The 18,540-nt window shown below is 38.5% G+C and overlaps 1 protein-coding gene across 3 annotated transcripts in view; it reads right to left on the reverse strand.

The window, feature by feature from the left end:
- LOC109430988 (eukaryotic peptide chain release factor GTP-binding subunit ERF3A) overlaps nt 1-18,540 on the reverse strand; it is a 56,387-nt gene that overhangs the window by 9,891 nt on the left and 27,956 nt on the right. Inside the window, exon 1 of one of the 3 annotated variants that reach the window (XM_062849836.1) lies at nt 12,774-12,825. The exons of the other annotated variants lie outside the window; for them this stretch is intronic. Coding sequence (XP_062705820.1) covers nt 12,774-12,810 — 37 coding nt within the window. The 5' untranslated portion in view covers nt 12,811-12,825. Of the gene's footprint in view, nt 1-12,773; nt 12,826-18,540 lie in introns of those variants that run through there. 3 annotated transcript variants of the gene reach the window in all.

Raw genomic sequence — 18,540 nt, forward strand, 5'->3', positions numbered from 1 at the left:
TTCAGCCCAATAGGGTCTGCCGTCTGCGTCTGCACCATCAACATCATCATCAGCAACACCACGTGCAAGCAAGCGAGCAAGCAGTGCATTTTCATTGTGGCACGTCTGTTTCTGCCCACATTATTGGCCGTTGCTGCGCCGTTGTCGCCAGCCAATTGGTAGTGCATATCCGCCAGTTCTTTCTTTCATTCCGCACGACGGTTCGGTGCGCCACACTGTCGTCGTCGCTACTAACTAGCAAGAAGAGCTTTCTTCCGTCATAGTCGCCGTCGCATGTGTGGGGGGTTCCTCCTCAAAGGGGCAACACTATGCCACCACACCACACCGTGGAGAATCGATTTTTCTCATCAATCAGCAACTAACAGAAGTTAGTTGGCGGCAAAACAGCTGCGAAAGGGCGTCTGGTGTTTTTTGTTTGGAATAGTAATTGCACCTACAAACATATTTGCCTTTACGAATGTTTGATACCAGTGTTCTTCATTTGGGGATTAGCGATCAACATCAAACTGCCTGGTTGCAGGTAGAGACAAGGGCAAGATACGTATGAAGTACACGATGACATCATTCTTTTCCTAGCGATCGTGACGCGTAGCCACATTTTCCACGAAAGTAACACACAGGAACAGCATTCCCAACCCAAGCAGTAACCAAAAATTCCGCTTCCCATGACAAAATGCACTTTCTAGTTTCACGAAGTTCAGATGAAGTTCCGAATGAAACTTTCTGGCTGCTTAAGAGACTAATATTTATAAAGCAGTGATGGAAAATCGCATTAAAGTTCTGGCAAAGCTTATTGTTAGCCTTTTAAGAAACTTGAAAGCTACTTAAGATGCAACGCAGGACATTGTCGAAACTTTCAAGTTCATAGAAGTTCCTTCCAGTAACTTGGTGTTCTGATGAAGACTTTATTTCCATTTTTAGCAAAATATAACTTTGAGATATATAAAAAAAAGTCACCCACCGGATTCAAACCGTTCGCCGCTGTGTGAGAACTTTACACTCTACCACACACTCACTACTACGATGAAGTGCATAGTGGGTGGAATATGATTTATGTAAATAAATTCTCTGTTGACAGCTAAGTACACACTTGTAAATCTGTAAATCTGAAAAATACATTTTCGTTCCTACATTCATCTTGTAGAAGTTTCGTCAGAAACTGCTTAGAAGGTTATTCGATTATCTTATGTGAATTTTCAAGTTCCAAAATTACTTAAAAATTAAGCTGCTCCGAAGGCTAAGGAGAAACCTCTAACAAGCTGCTTATAGCTCTTGAAATATCCTCTTATCTCAACTGTTTGGTTACTTGGGTATAAAGAATTTTTATGTTGTACGAAGTGGTAGTAGTCGAATGACCTTAAGAGTTTTCAGAAAAATGAGAAATTAATTTGATTCTATCTCGACAGTTTTTGAGCGCCATAACAAGTATCATGCGGTCTTTTCGATGCTCGAGCAGGTGCATTTCTAGAAGAATGAGATCTCCACGACTTTCACGAAATGAAGTGTTTGTTAGTGGCAAGCAATGCATAAAATTTTCCATTTTGTTTTTATAGTACGTTACAGACAACTTAAGGTGGAACACCTTGCATACAAACTTTAGAGGTACAAATCTAACGAACGAAGCATCAAACCAAGTTGCAGTTGTTTATCTTGGTCTTACTCACTTGCAAAAAGAGGCAGATTATCCCAAGTACACGCATTTGTTTACGAATTTGTAAGATTTGTGCTTTTGAAAACGTGAGTAGAGGCGCAAGTCGGATTGTGGCAGCCATGTTGGTATAGCCTGATGCAGCTGATATTGTATCACGCCCAAAATTGTTACCATTATTTTACTTACACACACCCCGACACTCCTTTTAGATTTCAACTGAGTTCTTCTGAGTGATGGCCTGTTGACTTACCGCTGTGCTGCTATAGATACTTGTTTAGCTGTTTAGCATAATGATTATTTGGCATAATTCTGAATGGAAGACATATGAAGCTGAATATAGTCAACCCAAATAAATAATGTGCGATCATTCTACGATCTCGAAGGTCCGATAGTTGAACTTTATTAAGTTTTCGCGCATTAAAACTGATTCTTTGCACATGAATTTTTAACATCGTTGCCAAAATGACGACTTGCGGGAATAGTTTATCATATGTTCATGATGCAGTTTTGAAAATTACAGATATTTCACCGAAAAAATACTCATGTAAATGAAAAAAAGCTGCTTCACTTATCGTTATACCAAACGACTGTTATGTCAAATGATCATTATGCCAAACTGGAGAGAGGGATGACACTACTTTTGCCAAGCCTAAAACATAAAAAGGCGACAAAGGCGAAAAAAACACGGTAAACCCGCAAAACTTTTGCGAGTTTTACTGTTTATTCCACTTTTTTTCTTTTTGGTTTGGGATATTATTACAAAAAAATAATGAAGCACTACAAATGCACATTAAACATGCACGGGGAAACGAAATAACTCAAAACGGAGATAAAAAGTACATAAAATTGTGTATTGTGACAACACTTACTTTTTGGGTACAAACCGAACTGATCGCGAGGTACTTTTTACATAAACTTGGCGTTATCAACAAAGACTTGCTTTTGGGTGAATTGAGAGTTGTTGTTGTAAAATATTTGTTTTGTTTTTCCCTGGCTGAGGAAGTACCCAAAATGAAGTGCTGCGGTCGCACTTCATTTTGGATGAAAATTTATTGTGCGCCATGTTTGTTTCAGAGTTCGACAGATTTCGTTGTGAATTACGGTAAGTTAGCAAATTAATTAAACATTTTAACATTTTCTTCAACTATTTTTCGATTTTTCAGTGTTTCTTCGCTAAATCCATCTATACATCGACGCGCTACCGCAGATCCCGAAGGTACCCGAGGACAAATCGAAAATAAAGTCGAGCCGGTTCGAAAATGGAAGAGATTAGTTTCAGAACAAAAGCACCGGTAAGTTTTTATAAAATAAAAGTAAGAACGCAATCTTATTAGTTTCTTTTAATTTGGCAGCAAAACAATCGCAGGGCGGAACCAGAGCTGGAGGTGGAGCCAGATAGGGCGACGCAACGTGACTACCGTGGGAAGAGCACAAGTTCCGGCTAACGGTGCCTCGAGCAATATTATTTATTGAATTTATTCTTTATGTGCTCTTTATGATGTATTTTTTATGAAACTGCAATAAAGTTAATTCCACCTCAATAACTTCCAAACATCACTTTACATTGTATTCTGAATGAAATTTCAAAAAAAAATCTTTTATGTGAGACTAGATTTTGGGTTAATTTGAGCCAAAACGCACTGTTCTCAAAAAAGTTAATTTCATCCAAAACGGCCTTTTAGTGAAACAACTCAAATTTGAGTACTTTGCGAATAACTCAAATTTGACTGGTTTTACTTAGCTGTCAAGATGGATGAAAAAGACTCAATTTTGAGTTATTTCGTTTCCCCGTGTGACATTATAGTGGAACATTACAAATGCGTAATAAAATAGGACATCACACTTGGACAAATACAACACAGAACATAAATTTTGCCCGGTTATCCAGTGGATAACAATTTCCGATGACAGGATGACGAGGTTTCATTAATGTTGTTGGTCCATCAGTAAATCCTGTAATTGTATTTTCTCTGGCAGGTTGCCTTTTGTTCGCAGCATTAGTTGCTTTCATAGCTTGAGTTTTGTCTAGGATTTCTAATCCTAAGGGGGCATCCTGAATCAAATTTCAATATAAGTCTACACTTTGATGTTTCTGTTAGGGAAGTATTCTAGTTAATATAAGAGCCCGAAATAACCTAAATGTAGGCCATCAATAAGAGACAGATGATATCTCAAGATGCTTTATTGCTCCAGAGCACTATAAATGCGCATTTCACTTAGGGAAATATTAACAGGTTAAAATAGAACACGTAACACATTACGGCTTGGTAAAACTAGTGTCGCCCCCCCCCTGATGCCAATTGACCATTATGCCAAAGGGAGAAAGCCCACATCATATTCAAATGTTTCATGAATATATTGTTGAGACGTGTAAATTGAAATAATACCATGAAACGAACTCACCAGTTCATGTTAATCCTTGTTTTGCCACTTGTCTCACTCAAGAACAACTAGCGGAAGTGCATTGTATTATTGCTGTAATAGCAAATCAAGTGACTATTCATCATAAACTAATGTTTTGTGCTCCATTATTCCTGAAAAGCACACCTACTAGCCAAGTAGCTACCAGAAGTGCTTTGCGATTCACAGACGAGTGCGTGCATGCTTTGCTACGTACTAAATGAATGCTCTTTGAATGTATGAAAAGTATTTCAGACAGGGTGACTATAGATAGGTGTTATCGGCAGGTTTGTTCACTCCATCATGAGGAGTTTTTGACGGCCAAATTGCCTTAACATTGGTCGTATAATTCAGCTTGGTTGGTAAGGATTTGAGGCCAAATTTCAGTTCAACAGGTTACAAAAAGCTATGACGGAGAGAACAAAAATGTCGAAATTACTAGACACTAGACGAATCAATGCTTTACCAGACCTTTAATAAACCGAATACCCCAAAAATTCAGAACAATTTCATGAGTATTGAAATTACAAAATGTCAACTTTCTGGAAAAGAGGAATAATCGCCCAAATTCTGAAAATTGGCTCCACTTCTAAACACACCTATTGATTAAAAATTGAATTATTTTCTTGAGAAACACTTCGAAATTCCGGAATCTGGCGTTAATTCTGATGTAGTTATTGGCGGAATGTTAGAGATTATTTGTGGAAATCCCGGAAATTGAAGAAATTTTTGGCGATGGTAATTGCTCCAGGAACGCCCCCAAAAATTTCTTCAGAGATTTCTCCAGAGCAGAGGTTTTTAGAGGTTACGCTTCGGAAATTAAAGTGGAAAGGCAGCGGAGCTTCTTAAATTATTACTGAAAAAATCATCATTGAAATCTCCGGAAAATGCATAGAGGCATTCCTAAAAAAATCATTGAAGGAAATCTTTTTGAAATCTTTGAAGAAATTCCTGCTAGGATATCAGCCTGGGAAAATCCATGGAGGAATTCCTGACAAAAATACTGGAAGAATATCTGAAGCAGTTTCGGGAGGAATCACCGTAGAAATAGTTTGATAAATTCCAGAAGAATTCCCAGCAAGCATTTCTGAAGCAATTTTGGAAGCAATACGCAGAGATTTTCGTATAAGAATACCAACAGCATATCCTGAAAAACTTGCAGAACGGACCTGGTGTGATGGTTAGAACACTTGACTATCACGCCAAGGACCTGGGATCGAATCCCACTCCCGAGAAACTCATAAAATGTGCGTTCTTCCTTCGGAAGGGAAGTAAAGCGTGGGTCCCGAGATGAGCTAGCCTTGGACTGAAAATCTCATTAACCCTCGAGCAGTCGCGTCTTCGGCCACCCTCAGCGACATCACGTTACCGCTGTGTATCACAAGCATGCTTTTTTCATGGTGCGTGTACTCAGTACACGACGCGACCGCTCTCGGGTTAATACAGATAAAAAAAATCCTGAAAAAAACGAGAAACCTGCGGGAAATCTATAGAGGAAGCTCTATAGGAAAATTTGATAGATGAAATGGAGAAAACTCTAGATGAATTCCTACATTAGTGAATCCTGGAGAAATAACTGAAGGCATTCACAGGAAATATTTTAAGAAACTCTTTGGAGGATCCGTAAATGTATCCTGAGGAATTCCTAAAAAAAACTTTCTTGAAAAAATCTTAGATTAATTCATGGATGAATCCAACAGAAATATCTACAGAAATCTTGTGGGAATTACTGCTGGAATACCAGCAATAATTTCTATACCCTGCAGAAGTTCCTGAAGGAATCTCTGAGGGTATCACAGGTGGATTGCATTCTTAGGGAAATTTCTTATGGGGCTGGTGGGTCGCGACCCATAGTTTCGGCTCTAAATAAATCCACGTAGTAATTCTAGGATGAAAACTGGAGATATCTTCAGAGAAACCCCTGTAGGAGTTCATGTAGAAATTCCTGCCAAAAGTCCTGCAGGAATACCAGCAATCATTACTGGAGGAATCTCAGCAGCACTTCCTGAAAGAATCCCAAAGAAAACTTTTGAAGGAATCACTGAAAAAATCTGAAAGGATCGTTATAAAACTTCCCGGAAGAATTCCTGGTGTTTTTGGAGAAGCACCAGATGAAATACCTAGAAGAAACGAAGCATATTTTTTTTAAGAAATCACAAGCAAGAATTTCTGGAGGTATCCCACCACGAATTTCTTAAGAGTTTTCAATGGATGAATCTCTGGAAACAGCAATTCCTGAAACAATCCATACAGGAAATCTACAGCATAGCTTTCATCATGAATTCCTGGAGCACACTTGGAGAAATTTCAGAGATGCCGGAATGTCGTGTTTATAAGTTCATCAATTCGCTTCTTCAATTGATGAACTTATAATAATCACAACAACTGTTACACGGGCACCCCGTTCGGGTTTCAATACTTGAGCTCAACAATGTGATGTCCGTATTAGGGATCCGATCGATTTGTGACTGAACTTTGGCCGAAATTCTTTGCTAATTGACCATTTGCAATCGTATGTCGTGTGGCAGGCACTGTGATACTCATGCTCAAGAAAATGAAGGCAAAATAATGCGTTAAATTGAATTAGGGTAAATAACTTTTGTGAACTAACATATTTCTGATCGTGTCTAACAACCTTTTAAAACAATATCATATCAGATACCGTCTTCTTTCGAGAGATGCTTCCAGGAATTTCCCCTAGGATACCTCCAGGCATTCCTGTCGGAATTTCTTTACGAACTCGCGCTGGCATCTCTCAAGCAATTCTTGCTAGGATTCCTCTAGGAATTTCTCCAAGAATTTCTACAGAAATTTTATCTAGAAATACTTTCTGGAATTTCACGAGGAAATCTTTCTGGGACTACTCTAAGAATTACTATGGTGAGATCTTTGCATAAATTCTTGCTGGGATTTTGCAAGCAAATCCTACTGGCAGGCGCGCCAACTTCGCCGAAATATTTTTTTTTTTTGGGTGGAGTGATGGGTGCGGGAAACAAGGAAGGCACTCTTGTTTATTTTTTTTTAATGAAAAAACGTCAAATATGAGGAAGGGGGTACAAACCATACATGACCACATAAACCACCTACCCATCCCTAAGTTGGCGCCTATGCCTGCAGGGATTACTCCAGCAATTCCTTCTGAGATTTCTCCATGAATTCCTTCAAGAGTTCCTATAGAAATTCATCTAAAGATTTTCAGTAAGAATTCCTCAGTTAGGAATAGGAATTGTCAAGCATGAATTCCTTAAACAATCCCTACTAGGATTTCTTCCTGAATATCATGTGGAAACTCTTCTTGAGATTCATCTAGGGATTTCTTCATGTATTCCGTTAGAAATTCTTCTAGAGAATCTTCCTGGAATTCCTTTAGAAATGCTTCTGAGATTCTTCCAGGGACTTCTCCAGTAGTTTCTACAGATTTTTTTTCCTGTGATTTATCCAAAGATTTCTCGAGGAGTTCCTTCAGATATTTTATGCAAGGATTCCTCCAATAGTTCATGGGCTTGATGCAGAAATCTCTCTTGAGATTTCAACTTTAGTTTCTGCTGGGGTTTCTACAGAAATTCCTTCTGTTGTTATTACACAGATTCATCTAAAGATTCCATATAGAAATTTCTGCAGGCATTTATCTAGTAATTCACTAAAGATTATTTTAGAGTTTTATCCATGAAAATTTATCAAGGGATTTCCCGAGGGATTCTTCTACAAATGCTCCAGAAGCTTGTATAGAAATTCATCCTGGACTTCCTCCAGTGATTCCTCCGACATTCCCCCGTAAATATTTAGAAGGATTTCTCCGGACATTCATTTATATTATTTTTCGGCATAAAGTAGTTGTGATTGTTTTTTTAGGAACTGCTTGATCCATCCATCAATGTAAAACATTATGTATTTACATTAAAAAATAGCTTTTAATCCGTAGTAGCGCTCAAAGCGTTACTCGATTAATTTAAAACCTCTGGATTGTATGATTGTATTGGACGATTATATGATACTTTTACCAACGTTATCACCTATTGTTGGTGTGATAAGAATGTTACCGCCCAACGGATTTTCGTTAGGTCTAATCATCAGGGCATTGTATAGCTCGATAGTATATACTCAAATTTCGATGTGTCATCTTTTTGTGAGACTTTGAACAATATGCAACGTATTTATATACAGATCTCATAACAGTGTAAAACGTATACCGTGGTCTCGACTATTGTACTTTACACTTTAATCTTCAATGCTGAAACGATCAAAAACGATCAATTCTGACTATACCATGTGTATTAGAGTGGGTCAACGTTGTATGGGAAAATTAAAATTTGATCACATCCACCCGGAACAAAGTTTTTTCGATTCCTTTCAACGTCCCAAACAGCTGTGCAAAATTTGGGCGCGATGGGTTGCGTCCCCACATTCCGCATTGCGTTTGAAATTTGTATGGAGTTTTATATGGGAATACCTACATTTTTGCATTTTCCTAATGTTATGCTTAAATTTGTAATGAACTATGTAACAAATGATGTTAAAGTATAGCCTAGGGGATGCTGATCAACTTTGCCGAAGAGAGTAAGATGCTAGAGCGACTCTGAAAAAAGTTATTAATTTCCAAAGTTAGATATCTCCGCGCAACTACTGAAAACTATTTTTGCTGCCAACACTGCTGGTGCTTCAAATGATCACTTTATCCTTGCATTTCATTCTGACATTTCTGAACTTGATTTGTGCGGAAAAGTTGTTTAAAAACAACAACTCATGGTCTCAGTCGCTTTTCTACGCATTGTTTCCGTTATTTATTCTTATTATTCTTATTCTAATTATTTTAGGAACAATGGTCGTCTAGGCCGTCTTCTAGGGAATAATCGTGGTTCCGGATTTGCTTTGGAGGAGTAACGGACGAACCTTCCAGCCACTACTGGTGACCATTTCACGAAGTTACCTGAATCTGGTTTGGGACGACTGAAACTCCATGGCATTACAAAGTATAATGTGAGAATTTTTGACTACATTATTTAGTGCAGTTCTGATTATTCCACGAACCCCGAAAAACAAGTATAACTGGAAAACATGTGTGATGTTCGTGACTGCAGAAACGAAGGATTTCTTCGAAATTATGAAAATTTCCACCAATTTTCTCAAAACCCCGGCCAGCCAGTGGAGCTCAAATGAAACGTTTTGTAAAGCAAAGAAACGAGTTGCCTCTTCAATGTCGCCGAACGAGCAGTAAAGATGATCACAGAGTTTAACACCAAATCAACAAGAAATCCTGAGCAGCAACATTATTTGCTGCAAGTTGTGGAGAAAAACAGGATCGAACAGCCTATGGCATCGTAATGTCTAATTTTATTTAACAATCGTAAACCATGTCTTAAACAAAACTATGTAAATACAACTATTTAAATTTCAAAAAAATGTTGGAACTTATTACGTCCTAGGAATTGTAATGATGACAATAGAAAGCGTATGAATTGATCTATTCTATTAGAGTTATGACACTGAAAACATACAAAGATTTCAGAGTGAAAAGCTCAGAGTTCAATAGTTTGATTCTAATTTGCTTATAGGAATCAAAACAATAATGACTTGACAGACTCCTCAACTAGGTATTAGGGTTCATTCACAATTTTTTAACACAAAAAAATATTGGCAAAAATACTTTGCCTTCTTTTTGCAACGCTTTTTGTTTGGTTGTCCCAGCCTTATACAATTTGTAAAAGGGTTCTTATGAGTTGATGCTTCTCTTCCTTGAAACTGTCAAAAAGTCCTTTCGAACATGTTCTAAATTTAGATCAATGGTTTTCCTTCATCCTTTCCCATCCCATGATCATCAGAAGTCAGCCAGCTATTTTTATTTACAATGTCTTGCAATTCTCTCATTCTTGTTTTCGATCTTTCGAACTTAAATTGTCCGCATTTCCGTTTACGGTAGCAAAATCAAGTGGATTACGGATTTGATCGAACCAAACTTTCGAAAATTGATGCGTCCGTAAACAAGAATGAAGGTGAAAATACCGGAATTCCTTGAACAATAAAGCAATAAATTAAATCAGAGGTTGGTAGTGGCACTTCCACAACTAAAAATTTGTCTATATTCAAGTTCTTAATAATAAAATAATTTAGCTCATACAGCTGAAGCACAAGCAAAGTCATAAACATATCGCAAGCCGGTCTTCAAAGAACTCTACTCTTCCCTATATTAGCTGAGGGGAAATGATTGTATTTTTTATTTTGCCATATTGCTAGTCAGTGTCCATTTAACGTGCCATTTAATTTACCATTTTTTACAACCACTACATCATAGGTATAATAATTATGTATTACAGCTGCAGCGGCAGGATTATCTCAATGTTCGGGGAGACTCTATACAATTACACATAATTTAAAAAAATATAAAATAAACAATCAATAATCAAATTTCTGCCAAAAAAACGCTTGCATATTTTATACATTCGAAAATGAAATATTACATTTATCTGCGATGGTAGCCAATTTTCGCATATGAAAACTCTCACAAATTACCGAATTTTTATTGCTCTTGGTTTGCAAAGTAAGAAAAATGTGATCACAAGCCGGGAAACAGAAATACTTGAAAACTGTTGTCTTCCTTGAGAAATTCTGGAACAACCTCGGAAGTAATCCGAGTGGTCATAATTTCCCAAATTTCTTGCACAATTCTTTTATGAGATATTTCGCAAACCAGGTTAAAAGGAATTGTTTATAAAGTGGTCACCGAGTCAGAAAGATGAATATTGATTGCTCCCCATACTCCTCTTAAACATTACCGGTCCGGAAATATTCCTCAAAAGCTGACCTAGAATTATAAAAATATTATAAAAAATAATAAAGGTAAACGTAGAAAATCGACTGGAAAACATTTTTGAACCTAATCCAAATTGTTGTTTGTTGATGAAATGGAGGATTGGTTTCCATGAAATGTCAGAATGAAATGCAAGGATAGAGTGATCATTTGAAGCACCAGCAGTGTTGGCAGCAAAAATGATTTTCAGTAGTTGCGGGGAGATATCTAACTTTGGAAACTAATAACTTTTTTCAAAGTCGCTCTAGCACCTTACTCTCTTCGGCAAAGTTGATCAGCATCCCCTAGGCTATACTTTAACATCATTTGTTACATAGTTCAAGACAAATTTAAGCATAACATTAGGAAAATGCAAAAATGTAGGTATTCCCATATAAAACTCCATACAAATTTCAAACGCAATGCGGAATGTGGGGACGCAACCGATCGCGCCCAAATTTTGCACAGCTGTTTGGGACGTTGAAAGGCATCGAAAAAACTTTGTTTCGGAAAAATGACCATGTTGACCCGGTCTAATGTGTATACATGGTTGCTACTCCGTGATTGATCTGAGCTGGTTCCAATTGCACTGAGATCCAAATGAATAAGGGCTGGGACACTCCACTTATTCTCAAAGTGCAATTTAAGCAGCTCATACATTTTGGATCATAGGGCCCATATAGCCGAGGCGGTAAACGCACGGGTATTCAGCATGACCATGCTGAGGGTGACGGGTTCGATTCCCGGTCGGTCCAGGATCTTTTCGTAAAGGAAATTTCCTTGACTTCCTTGGGCATAGAGTATCTTCGTGCCTGCCACACGATATACACATGCAAAATGGTCATTGGCAGAGGAAGCTCTCAGTTAATAACTGTGGAAGTGCTCATAGAACACTAAGCTGAGAAGCAGGCTTTGTCCCAGTGAGGACGTTACGCCAAGAAGAGGAGAGAGAGGAGAGGACATTTTGGATCAATAACGGCGCCGGCCACGTCCTTATAGTCAGTTGGGAAGGGAAAGGAATGTTAGAGTGTGCTGGTTGTTGCTACTAAAGACCGAGATTACCTCTGCATCCCCACAATCAGCACGGACTGGGGTATTTGTTAGATGGAAAGGATGGGAGATCTGGGAGTCACCGTTGGGTCGGTGATGCGATCCATGGATTGGGGGTTATTTATAGTGTTCGTAAGGTGATAGATTGTGTGGTGAATAAGGTGAATAAGGTCAAGCGGCACAGCACGCTTTGGTTGCATAACTTGTAGGCGTTATATACACTGTGCTGTGAGTGGAAGATGGAAGGAGGGAAACGACTTTTTTCCAATTCGTTTCTGGTTCTAGCGATGGCTATGAACATATGAATATACATGAGTTGTATATGTGGAGAAGAGTGAGAGAGAGAAAGTGGATAGAAAGATACAAAGTAGGATGAAAGGGACGGGCCAGGGATTGAACCCATGACCTTCTGCATAAGAATCAGAAGCGGTAGCCACTAGACCACCAAGCCCGTCAACTTTAATCTTCAATGCTGAAACTAGCACAAAATATTTCAATGAAGTCCTGAACTTTTCAAAAAACAACAGAATGGTATATTGAGCACATATAACAATATTTCCTTGATCATTCTTCACGCGAACAAATTCCATCAGCTAAATATGACCACCTCGCTTCCCTCTGCGTCATACATTATCTTTCTCTCCGAATGAAAAGTTTGTTTGCAACAACACTTCCACCGCAGACGACAAAAGATAGACCACGTTCAACATTTCCAAGCAACCAAACCCACAACAGCACCACTGCCCACCACAGACACTGCCCTATTCATTAGCCTCATTTATCCGTTCCACTCAATGAAATGAATATACACGGACAAATCCGCTCTGCAAATACTGACCTACACGCCCCACACTTTGTCAGGACGTCAAACAAAAGTTTAAAGCTTACCACAGTCCCGCCGCAGTAGGACATCATTTTCCAACATTATTTCACCACTCTTTCGCACTCATACAAAAAAAAGTTGCGAGACACTTGAAGTTTTCTCAGTTTTTCAGCTCTTTGTTTTTGCCTAACCAGTTACTACCAACTTTTTTCAAACTACAATTCGTAATCTAAAACCTTAAAAAGCAGCACTCGAGCTATTCACCACCCATCGCGACGAACCGAAATCCAAAACTGATGATAAACTGCGTATGGCATGTAGATGACCACCGCCGAAATTCGCCACCGCAACACGAACATCGAACAACAGATCTGGTTCTATGAAATTGAACTTAAATCCATTTCGCAGACTCGCGGGACACCAAGATCAAACTGTGTCAATGCTGCTTCTGGCTCTGGCTGCTAAATATACATACATAGAATAAGGTGCATCACAAACTTCGCTTCTTGTGTCCTATGCAGAACAACCCCCCATAAATATTTGATTATTCTCCAATGATTTTCGTGTGCCTCTTTTCTGGTTCTGGCTTCTGGTACGAAGGAAGATGGGGACCAACGAAAAACTGGCGAAAAACAACATAAACACTGTGTGCTGGAAATTTGGGGTCGGAAAAGAGGCCACCCAGCTACATAACCGTGTTCAAATAGTAGCGCACAAACCCAAACCTACCCAAACAGAAACATAATTTAAAAACGAGCAGCCAGTGCCATGTGCCAGCCAGCCAGCAGTGGTACTCGGTCGCCCATCGTCGTCATCATCGAAGTCGATGTTGTCGTAGTCTCCAGTAGCCGCAGGATGTGGGCCAGACAGAGAGAACGCATTCTGTGTCCGATGCCCAAGTCCAACCATACACTAATAATAGGTGCGGAGAAAGTCGAGTAAAAACTGCTACATATAATAAAGATGATCTACGCGTTAATGTTGCAGTACCCCATAGGGCCAGATGGTGATTGTTGTAGTAGGAACGGAAGGGAAAAAAAAGAGTTTGTCCGCGAGGAATTAGTTTGAGATAGTGAGTCCTTTTGTGACCGAAGTAGACGAAGGATACTAACAAGTTGTTAACAACAATGTAGGCTTTGTTTCGAGGAGAGCAGATAATTAAAAATCGTGAATAATGTGTATATAGAGACCTACCTACAGGGGATGGCCAAAATGTTTGGGATAGGCAATTTTTTTTCTCTCACAAAAAAAATCAACATGCTGTAACTTTTCATAGAGTGCATCAAAAAATCTCAAATTTTGACTGTTTGTCAACCTATTATATGTGCATCATTGGTACAAATTTGAGATCGATTGATTAATTCTTCGCGAAGTTAGAACCGTTTGGGTAAAACACTATTATTTAGACAACTAATTTTTGAACTGTCATATCATGGAAACCAGTGAACCGAATTGAATAAATTTTATAACGTTTATTAACAATATATTGATACTCAATACGACGTTATAAAATGTAATATTTTCTCACGGCGAATTAAGTTATACCGGATTGAAATTTTTACCCATATAAAGGAAAATAAGTCAAATTTACAATACCATACAAAAATTATTAAATGTGTTCTTCCTTTAATCTAAATAGGCTCTAATATATCTGATTAGAGATAACTTGAGAACAGAAGTGGAAAATCTTTGGATATCAACACTAAAATTTATTGACATTGATGTAAAAAAATCACATTTTTTCGAGAAAAATCCAAAAAGTGTCAATCCATGATAACTTTTTTCAACGTTTAAAAAGTACCTATGTTTTAATAGTTTGTAAAGCATTTACATATTGTTAGTGTACGTTCAAAATTTCATTCAATTCGGTTCACTGGTTTCCGAGATACGACACCTCAAAAATGAGTTGTCTGAAAAATAGTGTTTTACGCGAACGGTTCTAACTTTGCGAAATATTAATCAATCGAGCCCAAATTTGTACCAATGATGCACACATAATAGGTTGACAAGCAGTGAAAATTTGAGATTTTTTGATGCGCTCTATGAAAAGTTATAGCTTGTTGAATTTTTTTGTGAGAGAAAAAAAAGTTGCCTATCCCAAACATTTTGGCCATCCCCTGTACGTCACAACGGGAAGACTATGAACAGACGTCGTTCGGTTGGATCGGAGGCTTTCAGGTCGGCTCGCAAGGTCTACCAGAAAGCTCTCCAATCTGCTGAACGATCCGGCTGGAAAAAAACCTTTATACAAATGTTGGCAGTTTGAGTAAAGCCCGTCGGTTGAACAAAATCCTTGTAAAAAATTTGGGGGTTCAACAATAACGGTTTCCTACTGATGGTTTTACACCATCGGCTACCTAACTTTGTTAGTTGGTATGTGCATCAGCACCCTTTTCGATAAGATGCAAGGCGGTGGTGTCGCCAATATGGCCTTTCGGTTAATCTGAGTAAAACATCTATTGTTCTTTTCATGGAAAGGCGAAACCGTAATGACTTTCGACCTTACCGTTTCTCTGATTCTAAAATCAATTTGACTGATCAGGTAAAGTACGTTAGAGTTATTCTTGATTCTAGAAGAAGAAAGCTTGTCCCTTACTGGAAAGAGGTGATATCTGGTTACCTGGAGAGAAGTATTTCAGACGGCATCGTATGTTATACTGATGGCTCTTTTCTCGAAGGTCGAGCTGATGCTGGTGTCCACTCTCTTGAGCTAAGGCTATATCAGCCTTAATCACTTGGTAGACCGTTTTTCAGACCGAAATCTTTGATCTGTGCAATCATCACTTCAGCAGCACGTAATGGGCAAAGCAATATACTTCTGTTACTGTTCAGATAGCCAGGGTGCTAGTGAAGCACATGCTTCGGCCAACTCTAGGTCGAAGTTAGTTATCACTTGTCGAACTCAACTCGAGGAACTGAATTCAGCAAATACTGATCACCTTGTATGGGTACCATACAAGGAATAGTTTGAAGTCATGTCGTCAAACAAAATTATATTGTACAGAGCCATCTCCAGGAGTGGCGAAGTAACTAACAAATCTGTCCAAACAGAATTGCAGTACGAAGGTCTAACCATTGACTGTCCAATGTTGGATAAGTTAACAAATGGCAAATATTCAGCAGGCTGATTCATTTGTATTTGATAATTTTGTTTGGTAATTTGTGAATCCGATTATGAAACGGCGTAGGGGAGATCGGGGCATAATGAACACCCGGGGCGAAATAGACACCCATGTTTTTGCCGAAACCGTTGACTTTTATGTTAAACTTTTAAGGCATAAGTGTAAAGGAACAAGTCATTGATCTATTTTTCAAAAATGCCATTTATATTCCTTCAAAATAACCAAGATCATTGATACATGTTTTTCATATGGTGAAATTCTTATAACTTCAAAACAACAGCAAATAAGGTATTACGAGTGTTTGAGTGTGTCCACCATGAAAATAAATGAATTGCTACCTTATCAGCATGTATACGCAGATTTAGCAATGGATAAAGTATTTTATTTTTGATCAGAATTTACTCAAAATAGCATTTTTCATGTTGTTATCGATTAGGGGCGAAATGAACAATAGCAATTACGAATGGATGTACGCGCATTGCATGCTGTTAGGCGTTTAAGAGAGTTTGGAAAAATCAATCCGATTACTTTAGCCTAAAGTTTATTTAATTAACTTAGATGTTATGTAAATTCGTCTAAGATGGAGTATTATATCAGTGTTATTGATCTCCGTAGGCAAATTACTTAACTGGTCGATTTAATCAAAGGATTAGTATCAAATATGCAGGAGTGTCCATTAAGCCCCGATGGGTGTCCATCTCGCTTCGTACCTTTCCTGGCAGCCCTAAAAAACGCGCGGTTTACAATTAATCATTTCTTCACAAAAAAGATGTTCTACCTGCTGTAAATGATTGAAATACGTTGGAAACAAGCTCAAGTTGTAAGCCAACTGATAACATGTTAAGTTTTTCCCTGTTCTACACGCCTAACTTGCTCATTTGCTTAGGGTGTCCGTTATGCCCCTAATCCCCCTATCATGGGGATCCACTGCCTAGTTTTTCCACAACTGCGTTTCCCATGTTAATATTATTTTATATTTCAGATTATCAACCGAACAATCTAGTAATTCAACGAACGAAATACCATCAAGACGACGAGGAAACAAGGATGATTCGAGCAGACAACTGATTCGAAGAAGGCTAACAATGGTGTGCCTGAACGTTGACCAAGAGTATCCTTTGGAGTTTACCCTTCCACTAACAACACCCAAATTCCCGTGACACCTAGGCCTGAGAGATCGTAGAGTTGTCTACATTTTTCATAGGTGTCCAAAACTAACCATCCTTTCCCATTCCCCAGCAGTCGCAAGGACGTGGCCAGGACAGTGCTCGACCATTGGAGGATTGCGTCAGTCTTGTCTAAGAGTCAGAGATTAGTCCCAAATCTTTGTGCTTTGGCTCAGACGGGAAGGAGGCAACCCTCATAACAGCGGTCTAGGACTGTACCACCTACGAATTTGTGCGACTCGCTTAATGCTAATGCTAATGCTAATGCTAATGCTAATGCTAATGCTAACTGCGTTTCCCATTACTCGGTAAACACTTATTAAGTTAAACTGAGTTCAGAAACCTGATTCTCCAGGATGTTCTGCCGCAGACAAACAGACGTAACTCTTAAAGGAAATTCATCAAAAACTTTTGCCCGCTGTCATTCTTATGAGCACACTGCCACCTGTTGGTAGAACCGCGCGCAACACTGTCGGCCATGATGGATTTTGATTTGACGTTTTGCTGAGACGCACATTATTACACAAATTGCCTGTAATTTTCGTTTGCATCATTCAGCAACGTTTATACTGGCAAACGTCAAAGCGATCGAACACTAGCGCATCTGGTGGAACGAGTTTCTGAGATGGCCGAAAAAAAGTCTACGTAGTTTATGGACAGCGCCCAAGTTACTGTCGCCCTTATCCAAATTCAGTCTAAATTCACTGTGATGCAAATAAAAAATGGGATACAGTGAATCAATTTGATGACAAATAAATGATCATTGTTTTGATTAAAAGCGACTAATCAAACTTTCTATTTTGAATAGTAATAAAAAAAAAACACTACACACCTTATGAAGCCTCGAATTTTAGATTTGAGAAGGGTGGCTGATGAACTCTGACTTGAAATTCAAGGTCAGCTGCACCAATGCTCCGGTTAGCACAGTAAGAACAAAATACTGTGAAGGGTGCACTGGTACTTCACAGGCTCCTTAAGCGGTTAGGTTTTCATTAGAACCCACCATACCTATGTACGGTAAGCATATAGCCACATTACAGCATGAATTGGGGATCACCTTTTTAGTATACTCTAACCGCCGGAACAAGCGGTCCGCAGTGTTATTCTTAGCTGGTCAAAACCGGTTCCTTACCCTACGCTTAGAGTATCCATAGAAATCCTTAGACATCCATAACAAATATTTTAAAAAATGTTTTCAAAAAAACTTCCAAACTATTATTTTAAACTACCTCTAGAAAATCATACTTTTTAGGAAGCATCTCATGGGTTCAGCCATATATTTTTTCCAGATTATTTACCCAATATTAAGGAATTTAGCTAAAAGCTGATTCAAGAATGATCAGGGGTTAGCATGTTACTGTTCTAAGAGTTGCCTAGAAATGTTTTCCGAAGGTCTTATACAAATATCCTCAAGGTTTGTACCCAAAGAATCTATTAGAAATTAATTTAAAAAAAAAATACGTCAGAAATTTTAAGTGGTGTCCCTGGAAGCTATACTTGCAATTCTATTGTAATGTGTATAAATCAATCAAAACTGTTTTTTC

Source organism: Aedes albopictus, chromosome 2 (genome assembly GCF_035046485.1).
Source record: "Aedes albopictus strain Foshan chromosome 2, AalbF5, whole genome shotgun sequence".
NCBI classification, from domain to species: domain Eukaryota; kingdom Metazoa; phylum Arthropoda; class Insecta; order Diptera; family Culicidae; genus Aedes; species Aedes albopictus.